General features: G+C 50.0%; 5 protein-coding genes across 5 annotated transcripts; 1 reads left to right on the top strand and 4 right to left on the bottom strand.

Moving 5' to 3' along the window:
- Positions 1 to 1,072: 1,072 nt before the first annotated feature.
- On the bottom strand, positions 1,073 to 4,967 carry H6S33_000659 (uncharacterized protein; the record flags this gene model as incomplete). Its single annotated transcript, XM_044832060.1, has 7 exons — positions 1,073 to 2,079; positions 2,134 to 2,381; positions 2,438 to 4,349; positions 4,427 to 4,544; positions 4,617 to 4,727; positions 4,802 to 4,831; positions 4,899 to 4,967. 7 exons carry the CDS (start codon positions 4,965 to 4,967, stop codon positions 1,073 to 1,075), a joined length of 3,495 nt encoding a protein of 1,164 aa, XP_044700218.1.
- Positions 4,968 to 5,516: 549 nt separating this feature from the next.
- Positions 5,517 to 5,714, top strand: H6S33_000658 (uncharacterized protein; the record flags this gene model as incomplete). Its single annotated transcript, XM_044832059.1, has 1 exon — positions 5,517 to 5,714. One exon carries the CDS (start codon positions 5,517 to 5,519, stop codon positions 5,712 to 5,714), a length of 198 nt encoding a protein of 65 aa, XP_044700217.1.
- Positions 5,715 to 8,176: 2,462 nt separating this feature from the next.
- Positions 8,177 to 11,758, bottom strand: H6S33_000657 (uncharacterized protein; the record flags this gene model as incomplete). The annotated part of the gene is made up of 1 exon (XM_044832058.1): positions 8,177 to 11,758. The coding sequence occupies one exon, from the start codon at positions 11,756 to 11,758 to the stop codon at positions 8,177 to 8,179; it is 3,582 nt and encodes a 1,193-aa protein (XP_044700216.1).
- Positions 11,759 to 12,059: 301 nt separating this feature from the next.
- On the bottom strand, positions 12,060 to 14,233 carry H6S33_000656 (uncharacterized protein; the record flags this gene model as incomplete). Its single annotated transcript, XM_044832057.1, has 3 exons — positions 12,060 to 12,293; positions 12,350 to 12,470; positions 12,558 to 14,233. 3 exons carry the CDS (start codon positions 14,231 to 14,233, stop codon positions 12,060 to 12,062), a joined length of 2,031 nt encoding a protein of 676 aa, XP_044700215.1.
- An 856-nt stretch (positions 14,234 to 15,089) lies between these two features.
- On the bottom strand, positions 15,090 to 15,683 carry H6S33_000655 (uncharacterized protein; the record flags this gene model as incomplete). Its single annotated transcript, XM_044832056.1, has 1 exon — positions 15,090 to 15,683. The coding sequence occupies one exon, from the start codon at positions 15,681 to 15,683 to the stop codon at positions 15,090 to 15,092; it is 594 nt and encodes a 197-aa protein (XP_044700214.1).
- Positions 15,684 to 16,928: the final 1,245 nt, after the last annotated feature.

The raw sequence follows: 16,928 nt of genomic DNA, 5'->3' as shown, positions 1-16,928 counted from the left end.
GCCTGCGTGCGGAGCTAGGTAGGGGAGCGCTGACTGAACTTATCTCAGAGATTCCATCATCCATCCTCCAATTTGGAATCTCTGTACATACAGTCCCCTCCTCCCCCCCCCGGGTATTCGCAGGCATATGGAGAGCACTCTATGGAAACACGTTGTAGATACCAAGGATTAGCACTCTAGAGTACTGCTGCAGATCACTCACTCACTTGCTGCGACCCGAAATAGCATCAGCACATAGCAGCCCGTTATATATCCGTTGCCAAGCAACGCTCAATATATGCCAGACTCAGACCAGACCAGCCCAGCCCTACCAGCTAGCTTTATCTCTGGCGACCCTCTCCTCTGTCTAGCTCTCTGGACCGCCACCGTGGGGTAAGGCGTTTCTGACAGTGACAGTGTCTGTCTATTCCACGTTTTCCCTCTGCCTACCCCGTCATTTTGTGTTTTGTGTTTTTGTAATTGTGGTGGGGCTTGGCGGGTGCCTGGTTCCTGGCGCTTGTGTGCATATGCGGACATAACCCTGGCCCTAATGGTGAGAGAGAGGGTGGGCGAGTGATGCGTGGTGATGGTAATGGAGGTGATAATTGAAACTCAGCGGGTGTAGAGCGCTGTGTAGAAACCCACCACCACTGCTACTACTGGTTTAATTGATTGCGGGACAATATCGAACACTCGAAGCAGCGTTATTACAGACAGTAGTCGGAGATCAAGAAGGGGTTTAGTCTCGCCCATCACGCGCGGTATTAACACTTTCCGGCGCCAGCTAGCTAGGTATATAATTAATTCACAATTATCAACCCGCAATAAAGGCTTTTTTTCCTGCTTCAAACATCAACATATAATATACGCGTGGGGTCAAAAAATGATGCACATACTGCATCAGGGCACTCCACTCCCCGCCTGTGTCGATCATGATACGATACTCACTTCCAACCACCACCGGCATCTTGCATGAGGTCATTAACATCAAATTAAAACCACATTAAACAAACACTTCTAAAGCCGAGTGATTATTATAAGAAGAAAGATGCTCTAATTAATGTACATGCAAATGGTATCGTTCGCCTTAAAACTACTCCGAGTCGCTATCAACGATCACCGGACCCCTTCTAGCCCTGCTAGCACTGGGCCGCGGTGCTTCCTCTTCATCGTCATCGTCTTCATCACCAGCATCAGCCATGTCCACATCACCACGTCCCTTCGGCGAAGCCGTCCCATCATCCGAATCGCCGTTCTCCTCCTCCTCCTCCGACCCTGTCTCATCCCCGGGCACCACAGGCGTCGCATCTCTTGAGATAACACCCTGGTCCTCGTCATCCTCATCATCGGGCTCTTCGGTGGCATCACTCTCCTCAACAACCCTCTTCTTCTTCCTCTTCTCCGGGCTCCCGCCCGACCCCTTCTTCCTCTTCCTTGTCCCCGTCGGCGCTACAAGCCTCGAGAACAAGGCCGCCGACGCCCCACCACCCGTCTCCATCCCCGCCGGCCCGCCCTCCCGCTGCGCCTTCTCACGCATCAAAAACGCCATCTCCTGCTCGGGATCCAGCTCGTCGTCCGAATCGTGCACGTACAGCGTGCTCTTGATGGCCACCCGCTTCTCCTTCTCCCTCTGCAGCCGCGCCGCAAGCCGCTCTTCCGCGGCCGCGAGCGCGTCAAGGTCCATTATTGACTCGTCCTCAACGGGGTCGCGGCGTCTGCGTCGCGGCTTGGAGGGCTTCTTTCGTGGCTCTAGTGGGTTCATCTCCGTGGGGCCGCCGGGGACGAATTCGTTTTCCTCTTCGTTTTCGTTTTCGTCGGGCTCGGAGTCGGGGGCGGGGAGGCGAGGGCGGGCTTTGCGCTTGATGAGGTCCTCGGCGGCGATTCCGTCGTCGAGGACAATGGGGTCGTTGGTGTACTTCTTGAGGAGGTCGAAGGACTCCTTGAGGTTTTCGGAGGTGAGGGAGGAGGGTATGATCCATGGTGTTTCTGGGCTCTCGTCGTCAACGCCCAGTCGTTCGAGCTCAAGGATGGTCATGAGAAGACGGAGTTTTGCATCTTTGAATAGTGCGGTCTTGCGCTCTTCGGTATCGGGGTTGATAGCTGGAAATGATTAGCTTTTAGAGTATGTAGATTTGGTGACTTGACGTTACTTACTGATGTATGGCGGCTTGGGTGCTTCGCTCTCAATCACCTCTGCGCCAGCATCTGCGGCTGCCTCTGCTTCAAGAATCCTGCGGGCCGCGTCTTCTGCCTCCCAGGACTTGCGCTCGCTGATGGCCTTGTTGAGGATATCCTTAAGCCAGTCCACCGCATCGCCCTTATTATCGTTAACCAGCGCGCCAACGGCGACACCGATCTGCTCATTCCTCGGCAGCCCTGGAATATGCAACTCCGCCGCCGGCCTACCGCACGTCAGTGTCAAGGCCCAGCAATTAGTAGAATCCCGGGGGATACAAACCTAGGTACCCTGACCCTAATCTCCTTATCATAGCCATGCGTCAAGTAATGCATCGTGCTATTCACCTTTGTGAACAGCAACTCCACATACATCTCCGGTCTGCTCTCCAGCTTCTTGATCAGCTTCCTCAAGTAGTACTTTACAAACTGGTCCATCTCCTTCCTCGCCGGATGTCCCTGCGGCAGCCCATCAGGATCCTGCATGATGCGATAAAACTGCTCCACGATATCAATCCTAAACAGCAGCACCTCCTCCTGCCGCTTCACAAAGATCCTGTGGAAGAACGTGATGGCCCGCTTCACCTGCCCGTACGACAGCTCCTTGTAGTTGTCCAGGAAGGCCAGGAACGTGCTGATGCAGCTCTGCTGCAGCAGCTTGCCCTCGAACTTTGCAAAGTCGAATGCGCGCTCCCGCATCGTGTTGCGCGACTGCATGGCGAGCTCCTCATCGTCCTCCTCGTTGTCGTCGGCGGGCATGTCGATTCCGTCCTGTTGCCGCTTCTTTTTCGCCTTCTGCTGCCGCTTGGAGCGGACGAAGAGGTGCTCGTGCTGCTTCGAGTAGCGCTCAAGCATCTTGAGATGCACGTGCACCATCTCTGTGCAGTCGTCCAGCCAGCTGAACGGCTGCTTCGTGTAGGAGCGCAGGATGCCAATGATAAGATCGAGCGTGGTCTCCTCGTAGAACAGCCGGTTCTGGATGTTCTCCGCAATCTCTTGGTCTTCCTCTAGCGGTGATGCTGTCATGTCTTGCACGGTGAGCAGGATCTGCGTGAAGCATCGCATCCCCGACTGAAGCTCGAGCCACGATTTGGACTCATACCACTCTGTCATCCGCCGGTTCAGCGTGATCAGCATCTCCTGGTTCAGCACCGAGGCTACAAGAGAGAACGAATCATCCACCGCCGCCGCATCCACCGCCGCCGCATCCGCGGTAGGCTGCTGCTGCTGTAGCTTCGCGGCCGCCTTTCGGCGTGCCCGCTCCGCTTTGAGGAACCAAGCGACCAAGTAGAAGAACTGGCGCTGGTTAGTATTCAGAAGTCTTTCCGCATCGCGGTCAATAGCGCGGCGGACATGGCTAAACAACGGGTTGAAACCAGCGTCGAGAAAGTCCTCTACAAAGGTTCTCATCTGCGGCTTTGAGGCGCCCTCGAGAGTTACGACCAGGTCAAACTCTGTCTTGCGGCCGACGCCCTTGACGTCGCTGCCCTTGGGCTTCTTCCACTTCTTGCTGGAATCCATTTTCTTCTGCGCTGTGTCTTTCCCCAGTAGTGCACCCTGCCCAGAGACGAATGCGCGCCGCCCGTCATCTTTCTCCATCCAAACCGTTGTGCCAAAGCGGTTATGCCTTGTGCTCCTACTCCTCGCCGCGGCCCTCTTCATCTCATCCTCTCTCTTGAGCAAGTCCGTCAGACTCCCCGCTTTCTTGTTTCGTTCCTCCTCTTCCGTTCTGAACAGCTGCTCGATATCCACGCTCTTGAGCAGGTGATACACAGCCTCCATAACGACCACATCCTGCGTGACAAACTCGCCGCCCATGTTACTCGCAATCGCGAGCAGCAGGTGCATGACATTCTGGTCGTTGAACGCCTCAATAGTAGCGCAGCGATTGATATCCTCGCCGGTGTCTGACTCGTTGGGGTTGGGGTGCTCGATCATGGCAATGTTTCGGAAAAAGTAGAGGACTAGCCGGATAATGCCTTCATCTCGCTCGGTGCGTTCTGTGGCGGGGATGGCGACGGACGGAAGGGCGACACGGGCAACTGAAGAGAGGATCTTGCGCGACGGGTGCCGCAGGATTGTGGATTTATAGGAGGCTTGCGCGTGGATGAGGACGGGCTGGTGACGGTGGTGATTCTGCGTCATCTCCGAGAGGGGCTTGTCGAGTGGCCATGTGAGCGGGACGAGGATCTCGACTGCGAATCGTTAGTATGTTTTATACAAACCAATGCTCCAGTACGGAAGTGCTAAAGGGAGCTATGGGGAGGCTTACTGCAGGCGAGTGCTAATCTGTGTTTGGTCTTATTCTCGGTGTCTTCTTCTTTCCAGTCGGCGAGAATCTCGACTAGATCCCCATTCACCAAGTTCGCCTCCGCCATACATCGCGCGACCTGTATATCCCCATCAGCACCTTTACTCATCCCCTCCTAACCTCTTCTCTCACTTCCGGGGGTGCCTCATACATCATAGCGATTAAGCTTCTCGTCGTAGAGCCGTAGCCATCTCCGTAGATCCTTCAGACAGGCCAATGCGTCGTCTCCCAAATCGTATCCTGTAGGCGTGATTCCTCCGAGCTATATATCTCAGCATTTCCCGGTCAGTTCTTGAGAATTGCCGGGGGAGTAATGATGGGGTGGGTTGGTTTTACCGCCGAAACGAGAGAAAGGATGTGCGCTCTCTGTACGATAGAAACAACAATATATTAGCTAGCTGCCCCAGTACCATCAGAATACAGGAAGACGCACGATAAGAGGATCCACAGTCTCTGGGGCTGCGGCAAAGGCCTGAACATCGCTCTCGCTGCCGGACTCCATTGTCGCAAGCCGTTGATCGCACCGCCGGAGAGTTTGGCGGGTGAGTTAATATTAAGAATTAGAGGGGTATAAAGTTGTAAAGTCTTGATACGAGAGGCCTTTCGGGGGAGGTGTTAATCGACGATTCTCCGTTCCGGTGTCTATGGCGGTTGAGGTTTTTGAGGTTTTCCGTTGTGGTAACGCGTTCAAGCGCGTCGCGTAAATTGACCTTGGCAATGTGGCCTGTGCATGTGGAGGAGGCTATAGCAGCAGGGTCTCACTTGACGACATGGACGCAACCGATCTATTCTCTATTCTTCTATCTAATCAATCAATCCTCGCTACCCCTATTCCATCTACCCCATCCAACAACAGCGGGCCCACCAGAACAACCGACACCCTACACTTCCCAAGGCCTATTGCTGCTGCTCGCTGCTGCAAGTACTATTAGTAAGTCTTCAGTTCTTGATGAAATTTTCAATAGAATCTACTAACATTCAATACTGGGTTGTATGCCGAGCTGTGAACTTTCTCCTAAGGCAGCGGGCTGTGAACTTTCATCCAGCAACCATGAGACAGCGGAAGCTCTTGATCTCGACGTTTCGCTTCCGGAATCTCTCGGCATTGGACTATGGACAGGGCTGCTGGGTAGAGAACTATCCCATGGCATTAATGGAGAACTTGATGGAGCGGGTATTGCTGTTCTCGGCGTTCCGCTTCCTGATTCTCTCGGCGTTCCGCTCTCTGATTCTCCCGGCAGAGAATTAGAACTAATTGATGCAGATATACTTACGGGAGGTATAGGAGCTGGAGGATTGAGGGATTGGAGCGGGTTCCATGGAGCAGTTGGTATCAGAACCTCCTGCCGCTCGCTGTTGGGAAGAGAAAGAATGGTAGCTACTAGGTTCTCAATCCCTTCGATGAAATCTGATGAGCGTTGAGAATCAATTTCATCCAAATTATAGAAAGCTGATCGTATCTTCTCATTCAACTCAGTGAGTTTTAGTACCCGAAGTGTTCTGTTATCGTCTGGTCGCACTATTTCTCTGTCCAATACCCGTGTTCCTCCCACTTCATAGATTTCCATACCACCGTCTCCAAATAAATTGTGATATCGCGTCCACATATCAGAGGTTAGGACTTGTGCAGCTCGGTCCATGTGAAAAATATGTTGGCAAGGAAGGTGATAGCGTCTGCTAAAAAGGCAATGACAGATATAGAGTCTATTCTCGCCAATATCACGTACAGGTATAGGCATGTCCTGCTCGACCCGGATATTCACCTTGCTTTCCTCTGTTGCGACCAGCTTTTGGACCGGGTACGGAAAGAGTGATAGCATTGGATATATGCGCGAGAGTGTGACATGTCGCGATTTGGCTTCAAGACTCGCGGAGAGTGCTTTATTATCAACATCGTGTGCACAGTCATGTACAGTTCTAACGCAACCAAAGATTCCATGGGTAGCTGTTTCTCCAGTTCTCAATCCCGATCCTAATTTCAAGCGCGCATGCCATGCTTCGCATGCGTTGGAAGATGTTGCTTGAAGTAAAATAGGACTATGTTGGCGTGCATACATAGCCCATTCTTGACGTGTGTTTAACCATTCCCTCTCAATATATCTTCTGTCGGCATCGTTTGCAAATGGTAATGAATTTATTGCCTCTTGACAGAGTGCGACACACTTCTCTTCAGTGATTACCCGCATCGCATGCCTCATGTGATTGTAGGCATCTTTTGTTTCCAAGGAGCGGAACCTGCGAGAGAGTGTCCTTTCAGAATGAACCGTACATAACAAATGTGTTTTGACATGTCCTTCAGCACTAAATGCTTTCTTGACTGCCGCCTTCTCGATTGCACTATTATCTGTCAGAGGGTAGTGCATTTTCCAGGTGGAATTAGTCCAGCGATAGATGTACTGCAATGCAGTAGAAAGAATATCTGAATTCTCTACTTCCACTAAACAATGTGCACCGGGAATCCAAATTGCCGACTCGTTACGGCACATAAATGTAAATAGATTATACCCGTGTACATTGAATTTGTGTGTTGAGTCAAAGATAGTTAAAAAACCACGTTTGGCGAGGACAGTAAGTCTTTCTGGGTGTGCAAATACTAAACCGTGAGTTGTGGTATCGTTTCTTCCGGGTGCTGTAATTGTGTTGCAAAAATATCCCTTTTGCAATAGAAATACTGTAGCTTGCTCCCAATCTTCTGAGAGAGATGTGCCAGGAGCAAATTTGCGTACATCGGAAATCTCAGTTTTAAAGCTGTTACCGATGTTGGCGCAGTCTTTTCTAATCTTGTTGTCAATAACTAATCATAACAAACAAAGTGTAACGGGGGTCCTTTCTAAGAGAAATAGATTTGTATAGAATAGAGACGGCCGTGCAAGATAGACAATCAGGTTGCAGATTATTCAAAGATACTATCGCTAGAACTCAATAATCTTTAAGGGCTCTGCTACCGATAAGAACTTGGTTTTTTCTTTCTGATGAAGACTGGAGAGAATAGGACTGAAGGGCGAGAATGAACCTGAGTACTTATACTCCGAAGGCCTCTGTTCTCTGCTCCTAACTCCTTTTACTAAGTTCCGGTGGGCCTTCCCTCAGTACCGGAAACAATACCACCGCTACCCCGCTTTTCTCTAAGCGTCAGCAGGTGTTTCCGATACCCAAGGCAACCACCCTTAGTCAAAGCCTTTGTAACACCTGCAGTCTTGGTTGCCACACAACCGAGGACCTGCATGAATGAGCTACCGCTCAGGTGTAAGCTTAATCATTGCTGTAGAGCTTTCGCTTATTGTAGACTTCCCTAGCATAGTCCCTGCCCCTTCGGCGGACTTACAAGGCTCCGAGGATACAGTGGATCACCGGACAATCAGAGCTTCACTCTGGCCGGTCTTCTAGACACTGGCGAGGCATAGACTCGTCAGTCATTGCTCCCATGAATAGATCCACTTCCTAGCGCCCGGAATGTAGTTACTCTGGCAGCTGGTAGCTAACCACACTGCCGGTACTTGCATATCACCGTGCCACTGGCTTCTAACAATAACTCTCAGCATGTAACCGGGCCCTGTGCGTACTCATACACCAGACAGTTGAATTGGCTCCGTTACACCACTCCCCTCTTCCAGGATCTTGGTCTCCGAGATCTATAACCATTCTATTACCATCCATTCTATATGACAAGAAACTCCGTGATATGCAAGGAACAAAAACCGAAAGGAAAAACTACACCCCAACAATCCGCTTGTCCATGGGTTTCTTAGGATACCTCATATGGAAATCCCGAAGGGCTTTTTCAGCACTCTTCTTGAGATGCTCCCAAGGTTCCCATGTAGCATCCTCGTTCTCATAACCTTCCCACAGCACTAGGTATTCCACTCGTCTCCTTTTCTTATTGACCCGGCTATCAGCTACCTCTCGGACAACCCAGTTCTGTTCTCCTTCAATCTCTTCGGGCTCCGGTACAGGAACTCTTCTCTCAGGACCTACTGGTGCTCGGTAAGGTTCCAGAAGAGAGACATGAAAGACCGGGTGGATTCCCATTTGGGGAGGAAGAGAGAGCTTGTAGGCACGAGTACCAATAGCTTCTAAGACCTTAAAGGGTCCTATCTTCTTCTGATCCAGTTTTCCCAGAGGCCGCTTTGTTTGCACATTGCGCCGGTCCAACATAACTTCATCTCCGGGCTTGATTTCAGGCGGTGCCAGGGCATGAGCATCATACCACCGGGCCATCCTTAATCTAGCTTTACCTAAGCTGGCGTTCATAGCCTGCCAGATAGATTCCCATTGAGATATCATGACCTCGCTCGCTGGATTGTTCCATTCTACTCCTTCCTTTGGGGCCGGCCAGTTGGTCCTGGGTTCATATCCATAGTTGGCATAGAATGCCGATACTTTGGTAGACTCAGAGACCGCCGAGTTATATGCATACTCTGCCAAAGGCAAGAGTTCTGCCCAGTCATCCTGTTGATATGAACAATAACTCCGCAAGTAATGCTCCAGGGTCTGGTTAACTCTTTCTGTTTGACCGTCCGTTTGGGGGTGGAAAGAAGTGGACATCTTCAGCTTCACATTGAGGAGACTCATGAGAGATTGCCAAAAGTGAGAGATGAACCTGCTATCTCTGTCCGAGACTATGTCATCAGGTAACCCATGGAGTCTCCAAACTTCCTTCAAGAACAGCTTAGCCAAATCTTCCGTTTTATTGAGGGTAGGAAGAGGGATATAGTGTGCCATCTTCGAAAAACGGTCCACTATTACCCAGATCTTTGTAAACCCACTAGATTCCGGTAACCCCACAATGAAGTCCATAGAGATGGAAGTCCATGGCCGATAGGGTATCTCCAACGGTTGGAGCATACCAAACTTCTTGTGTCTTGAGGTCTTATTCCTCTGGCAGCTATCACAGCTCCGGACATATTCCTCAACATCCTTATCCATGTTGGGCCAAAAGAAGTTGTTTTTCACCCGCTCTAGTGTCTTAAATTGGCCAAAATGACCAGCCACCTTAGAGTCATGGGTATCGGACAGTATTTCCATCTGAAGCTTCTTGTCTTTGGGTATATACCATCTATTCTTGTAGAAGATGAGACCGTTCTTGACCGACAAGTTCTGGTCCAAATTTGGTTTCCTTTCAACCAGGGAGCGGTGTAATTCCTGCCAGAAACTATCCTCTTTAGCAGCCGTATATAGGCGCTCTAAGAATGTATTCTGCAATTGATTCACCCTGACAGCCACTAGCTTTGCAGGATCCAAAACCAATTGACCTGGCCTAAAAAAGCTCTGTGGCTCTGGCTGCAGAGTTTCACCTCCCTCTCCAAGGCGGTGATCCCAGCGCCTAGATAGCACATCAGTCTTGCCATTCTTTTCTCCCGGTCTGTAGACAACTTTAAAATTGTAGCCTGCGAGGTCCTCAGACCATCTAGCTTGCCGCATAGTGAGAACCTTGGTAGAATTAAAATACTCCAAGTTCTTGTGGTCTGTAAAAACCGTAATCTCTTGCTCACAAGATTTGAGCATGTGTTCCCATTCCCGGAAAGAGGCTACAATAGCTCCCATTTCCTTATCATGAATGTCATAGTTGATCTCAGCAGGGGAGAACTTCTTAGAATAGAATGCCACCGGATGTAGCTTTCCATCGTCCCCATACTGAGAGAGCACCGCTCCCTTGGCAAAATCACTGGCATCTGTCTCAACCACCGTTCTCCTACTAGGGTCAAAATGAAGGAGGATGGGAGCGCTTGTGAACAGCCTCTTGAATTCTTCAAAGGCCTGCTCATGTGCTGCTGTCCAATACCATTTCTTGTCTTTTTGCAAGAGGTCAGTTAGTGGTTTGCAAACTTTACTGAAGCCTTCAATGAAGCGGCGATAGAAGTTTGCAAATCCGAGGAATGCCTGTACTGCCTTGATATTCTCAGGGACTGGCCATTCCCTAACTGCCTCCACCTTGTCTTCGGACATAGATACTCCTTCTTCCGAGATATGATAGCCTAGGTACTCTACTTCTCGGACATGGAAGGATGTCTTACCGATCGAGGCACAGAGCTTAGCTTCCCTGAGCTTCTGTAGTACCTTCTTGACCAGTAGCTCATGCTCTTTCTCAGTCTCCGAGTAGATGAGGATGTCATCAATATAGACAACCACTCCATCATCCAGTAGTTCCTTTAGCACATCATTGATCATTGCCTGGAAGGCGGAGGGAGCATTGCATAGACCAAACGGCATCACATTATACTGATACAGTCCATAGCGGGTTCTGAAAGCGGTTTTCCACTCATCACCTTCTGCTATCCTGATCAAATTGAAGCCGTTCTTCAGGTCTATCTTTGTGAAGATCTTGGCCTTGAACAACCTGTCCCTGAGCTCACTCATGATAGGCAGTGGGTACTTGTCCTTGACAGTGACCTTGTTCAATCCTCTGTAGTCCACACAAATCCGCAATGTCCCATCCTTCTTAGGAATGAACAGTATGGGCGCCGCAGCAGGGCTGTTAGATCTAGAGATCTTTCCTGAAGACAATTCTTTGTCCAGGTACTCTCGGAGGGCCTTCAACTCTGGAGCGGAACATGGGTACAGCGGGCCAAATGGGGGAGCGGTGCCAGGCAAGAGTTTGATCTTCAAATCATTATGGGAATGCGGCGGCATTTCCTCAATCCTCTCTTGACTGAACACATCAGCCCAATCCCGGTATAGGTGGTGTATTTTCTCAGCAATATCACCTCCGTCCTCATCATGCCATACTGAACCAACCAATTGATAGACTGTCTCTTCTTCTTCCAACATCTGGTATGGAGAGATCAGTTCAATCTTGGTGGCCGCTGGGAGACAATTCTGCTTGCAGTAGTCACTCCTCCAGCTCATGGTGTTGAGTTCCCAATTAATGTCCGGGTTATGCTTCCTAGCCCAACTAATTGGCAGGTAACCGGTCATTCCTTCTTCCAGTGTGGCCACCTCCCATCGGAGTGTCTCTTTATGATCTCCCATAGTCATACGGACCGGGTGAGTGTAATACTCGCCTCCTCCCATCATGACATCTCCTTGAGCATCAAACATTGTCAGAGGTTGATCCCGCCGCACTAAGGGTATTCCATGTTTCCTGACAAAACTCTGGTTGAGGATAGCTCCTGTACAACCGGTGTCAAACAGGAAAGACCCTTGGGCGCCTTCATCCTTTCCTTTGACCGTCCATGACAGTCTTGCCTTCAGTATAGGTCTTTTTCCATGTACTGGTAAGGAGGGAAGCCTCTGTTCCAACCTTCTCTGCTTAACAGCGGTTTCCGGACTTGGTTCTCTTTGTCTTTTCAACATAGCTAATAGCTTCGGGCACTACTAAGATCAGAGATCCTTTGGTTCTATTCCCAAGCGATAATATAGCAGATGTATTGTGTAGTAGTCCTTTTTAGCAGCGGTTTGGAAGTGTCTTGGTAGCAAATGTAACTTTGGTAGAGCACTGACAGACCAGCTGTTTCGGGTCTTAAACCCATCCTCAGAGTGCTTGGAGCAATCAAATAGGCGAAAAACACAATCATAATTTATTCAAGAGAAACATAGAAACCGAAAACCCCATATAAAAGAAAACTAGTAAACATAGACTCAAACAGACACTTTTCTACCAGATGATTTCATTGTCCGAGTCTTGCTCAGGCTGAAAAACAAAATCTTCTGTAACCTCCGGGAGTACAACAAGTGGATCTTCTGCTACTACAGCAGCCACTTTAGCCTTCTTCTGAGAGTTGGACTTGCCATTCCCTCTTTTCCGCTTTTGTACTCTCACTGCTGCTACTCGAACAACAGTAGGTTCCTTGGACCAACAATCGGTCCATTTGTGTCTGGACTTGCCGCACTATTGCACAAGTCAGTCTATGCACTCTACCAATAGGGAGTGCCGGAAGGTCATACCTTCAAGCATACTTCTGCTTTCCTTCTTTCTTCTAGAATATCCCCCGGGATACCCTTCAGTTCCACCGCTTTGTCCTTAGGTCCAGGAGTCTTCTGAGGTCCGGAGGAGCTCGCAGCTTCTCTTTTCCTCTTAGGCTACTGGTCCTTCTGAGCGGGAGGATCTTTCTTGGTCCGAGGGTGCGCTTTCTCAGCTGCCATCCCTTGGTACCTCTCATGGGTATGCCCTAACTCTCTTAGAGCAGCTATCCGCTCCATCAAGGACTTTGGCTTGGGGTTAAAAAGAGCCCAACTCATGCCTAGGTCCGGGAGGAGGGAGTTATGGATCTTATCATCCACCAACTGACCCTCATAGCCAGTCTTCCACATCAGCTGAATAACAGTATTCAGGAAGAGATCAATTCCTCCTCGGGCTGTGTGGGTAAGGGTATTCCATTGGGCTACAGCATCATCTCGAGAGATGGCTTCACCGAAGGCAGCTCTAAAAGCATCCACAAAGGAATCCCAGCGCTTCCATCTCTGATCCAACTGCACCGGCATCCCAGCAAGGCGGTTGGCGGAGGCTTGATCAATTGAATTGTGGTATGCCTCATACCATCGGATCGCTGCCTCACCTTCCATCAAGTTGCCTGCATATCGGATCTTAACCTCCTCAGAGGTAAAGGATAGGCTCTCAATGGAGAAGACATTCTCACATTGCCGGATAAAGGTCTCCACTTGCTCCGCCTTGCCCTGAAACTTAGAGGGTGGTGGTGCCTTTGGTTCTCGAGCTCTGGTGGAAGTAGAAGGGTGGGAGGCGGACGGAGGTTGATACTGCTGGGACATCATTGCCAACAGATTCTTCTGTTGCTTCTCCAACTTCTTCTTAAGGTATCTCCGCCAATCTCTTCTGTTACCACCTTCTGGTTCCGAGTCTGAGCTGTCAGAATTATCCGAATCTCCTGGAGCGGGAGCACGGGCTGCTGGTGGTGGAGGGTTCTGATTTCCGCCACTTCCTCCCTGTGCCTGAGCTGGAGGGGGAGCGGCGGCCGCAGCAGGAGGGGCCACAGGTGCTACTGGTGCCGGGTTGCTGGCCAATGGTGAGGTTGCTGCTGGTTGAGCAGCCCCAGACATGGTAAACCTTCCTGAGTTCCTGGCTAGCGGACTAGGGGGTCCTCGGCCTGCACCTGAGAAGAACTCTCCTTCATAGTCAAAGGATCGGTCGGCTCCTCCAAGGAGTGGATGTGTTCCACCGAAGCGGCTAGGTGGTAAGGGTGAAGCCCCCACCGCTGGCTGCACAATAGGGATAACTCTCCTAGTGGATCGGACCGGAAATGCTGCAAAGGGGCTGGTCTTCCGCTGCATTGTCCTGGTAGCTGCTCTGGAAGAGGACCTGGAGACTGAAAGTGGTGCCGGAGTTGCTGGTCTACCCACCACCAACCTTCCTTCATCAAGAGCTCTCTGTATCTCGGCAACAAAGTCTGGTGGAGTAGCCGGATTTGTCCACTCAATCTCCATGGCATCAACATCGGCATTCAGTTCATCCCTTTCTGCATACTTCCGGAGCTCTTCCTGAACAGAGTTGACTTCCGACCTCATGTACTCTAGAGCTTCTGCCATCAGAGCATTCTGTGCTGCCTGGCGCTCTTGTACAATGAGCAGTGCCTGACTGCCTCGGTTCAACTGACTCTGCAGGCTGTGCTGGAGGTAGGTCTGAAGCTCTGTGAAGAACTGTTGTAAGGAAACCTCATCGGTATCTTGCCAGGCAGGCTCACAGCCGGGAATATAGGCCTGTAGAGCGGTCCTGGGTTTCTTAACAAGCTGTGTCTGCCCGGTGGCATCAAGCTGGAGGGGCACCGGCTGCCATTCAATCTGAAGGGGTGCGTCTGGAGCCGAGAGGGCGGACATTTTGTATAGAGGAAGAATAATCTGAAGGTGACTTGAGCCTTAAAGATTATCTGTAACGGGGGTCCTTTCTAAGAGAAATAGATTTGTATAGAATAGATACGGCCGTGCAAGATAGACAATCAGGTTGCAGATTATTCAAAGATACTATCGCTAGAACTCAATAATCTTTAAGGGCTCTGCTACCGATAAGAACTTGGTTTTTTCTTTCTGATGAAGACTGGAGAGAATAGGACTGAAGGGCGAGAATGAACCTGAGTACTTATACTCCGAAGGCCTCTGTTCTCTGCTCCTAACTCCTTTTACTAAGTTCCGGTGGGCCTTCCCTCAGTACCGGAAACAATACCACCGCTACCCCGCTTTTCTCTAAGCGTCAGCAGGTGTTTCCGATACCCAAGGCAACCACCCTTAGTCAAAGCCTTTGTAACACCTGCAGTCTTGGTTGCCACACAACCGAGGACCTGCATGAATGAGCTACCGCTCAGGTGTAAGCTTAATCATTGCTGTAGAGCTTTCGCTTATTGTAGACTTCCCTAGCATAGTCCCTGCCCCTTCGGCGGACTTACAAGGCTCCGAGGATACAGTGGATCACCGGACAATCAGAGCTTCACTCTGGCCGGTCTTCTAGACACTGGCGAGGCATAGACTCGTCAGTCATTGCTCCCATGAATAGATCCACTTCCTAGCGCCCGGAATGTAGTTACTCTGGCAGCTGGTAGCTAACCACACTGCCGGTACTTGCATATCACCGTGCCACTGGCTTCTAACAATAACTCTCAGCATGTAACCGGGCCCTGTGCGTACTCATACACCAGACAGTTGAATTGGCTCCGTTACACAAAGCGCGTCAAATAATTGTTTACCTATCAATAAACGCACCACCTACACTCTCAAGACGTTCATATCCACCTGCACGACCAGTGCCTTTTAAACGGTCCTTTACCTGCGCAGGTGTATACCCTTTTGCTAATTCATCACGTATAATGTTTGTCAAAAAAGATGAACGTTTCCGTTTCCAGGATTCCTCTATTGTATGATTGTGTTGAAAACAATTTGTCGCGTCGCGTGGAATGACCTGTTCGACGGTGTATGTTTTGAATTTTCCAGGAACTGGAATGGATTCGGTAATTTTGATTCGCATCTTACAGCATTCCACAGGTGATCGGAATGAGGTTACGCGTGATTTCCCACTCAGATTCTCTGCAGGAAATCTCTCTGCCTTTGAGGATATTCGTCCTTTACCCAGCCGACAAGAATAGTAATGAGAAATTGATTTCCCATGCTTGTGTCTTTGAGTATTTGTATGCATCCAAAATCCATCTACTAACGGCCAATAAACAGCGTACTGTTGCTCTGTCAAGACTAAAGGGCCATCTGAGCTGGGGGAAATGGAAAAAAGCTTGTGAATCCAGTGCTCGTGGTTGTTTGGAAGCGGGATTAATTTTTCAGACATTTTGGATATGATCTTGTACGGTTCTTGTAGGTAAACTAGGTAGAGCGCGCGAATATTTTCAAAATCCGAGTGATTTTTATGATTGAGCACGCACCACCTTGGCTAATCTAAGAGTCCGTGCCTACAATCATTTTTGGACCTAAAAGGTCTTGGGCGCGCTCCCTCCCCAAGTGAGACCCTGCTGCTATAGCCCACCCCGTGCATGTAGGGTCTTGGTCGTGGGGCCTCGATATATGCAGGTGAAAGAGAAATGTACATACTTCATATCACCAGGGCATATGTGTAGATGGACGACCTTGTGGATGGAATTCTGCCTATTCACCGGGCGTACGCATAATGTCTCGGACGGGGCTGTTGAAAAAGTAGGACGAGAAAACATGTAGTTGAGCGACTTGATTCTTACGTCCTCGACAAAGAGTCTCACTCGCTATATATAAGCTGCGGATCGGACAAGTGTCGACACGGCAGTGACAGGTGTCGACACGACAGCTTCGGACAGCTCGCCTGTCCGAGGTTGACCTCATTCGAAAAGCCAAATACGCAGCAGGGGAAAGTCCACACGAACGAGTGAGATCCCATGAAGATGAGGAAGACACACAAATCCAGACAGCTGCAGCCCGGGGGATGTAACGAACTCCTGTTCAAGAACAGTATCGCAGGCAACTAACTGTAAAGTGACCAGAGTCAGAGAATACCCCTGCATTCAGCACCCCCATCCCACGTGAAATAAAAGAGTGGATGCACCGCGACACTATTTCCACTCGATCGTCCGTCTTTTGCGGTGTCGGGAAATCTACTATTTTACAAAAGAATATAGATCGCTAACCCCTTACATCCGGCCCTGTCCATTAATTGAATGGAGCCTAGCAATGAGCTACGTGATGGGGTAAAGGGGGCCAACCTAGTTGTGTCTGCACGCAGTGCGACAACAAAACAGTCTGGGAACGAGACTAGGGCCAACCATATTTCCCCTTCATCAGCTTCTTCCAGAATTCGAACGCCATAGCAATGTGTTGACTCGGCCATGGGCAATCACTCGCACATTGAAAACAGAGCCCTCGGAATTGACTTAACACTACATAGCAGATATATAGATTCACACAAACGAGCCGCAGACGCCAGCAATAAAGAGCGGAATTCGTATTTACATAGTAACTAACATGTCTGACTGACTCGGGTCTGCCAGCTATTGATATCCCAATGCACACACACATCCACGCCTCCCCACCTACCTCCACACTCCAC

The sequence above is a fragment of the Morchella sextelata genome (genome assembly GCF_020137385.1).
Source record: "Morchella sextelata strain SCLS chromosome Unknown scls_1, whole genome shotgun sequence".
In the NCBI taxonomy this organism is placed as follows: domain Eukaryota; kingdom Fungi; phylum Ascomycota; class Pezizomycetes; order Pezizales; family Morchellaceae; genus Morchella; species Morchella sextelata.
Note: the sequence above shows the minus strand (reverse complement) of the source record. Positions and strands in the feature narration are given on the sequence as shown.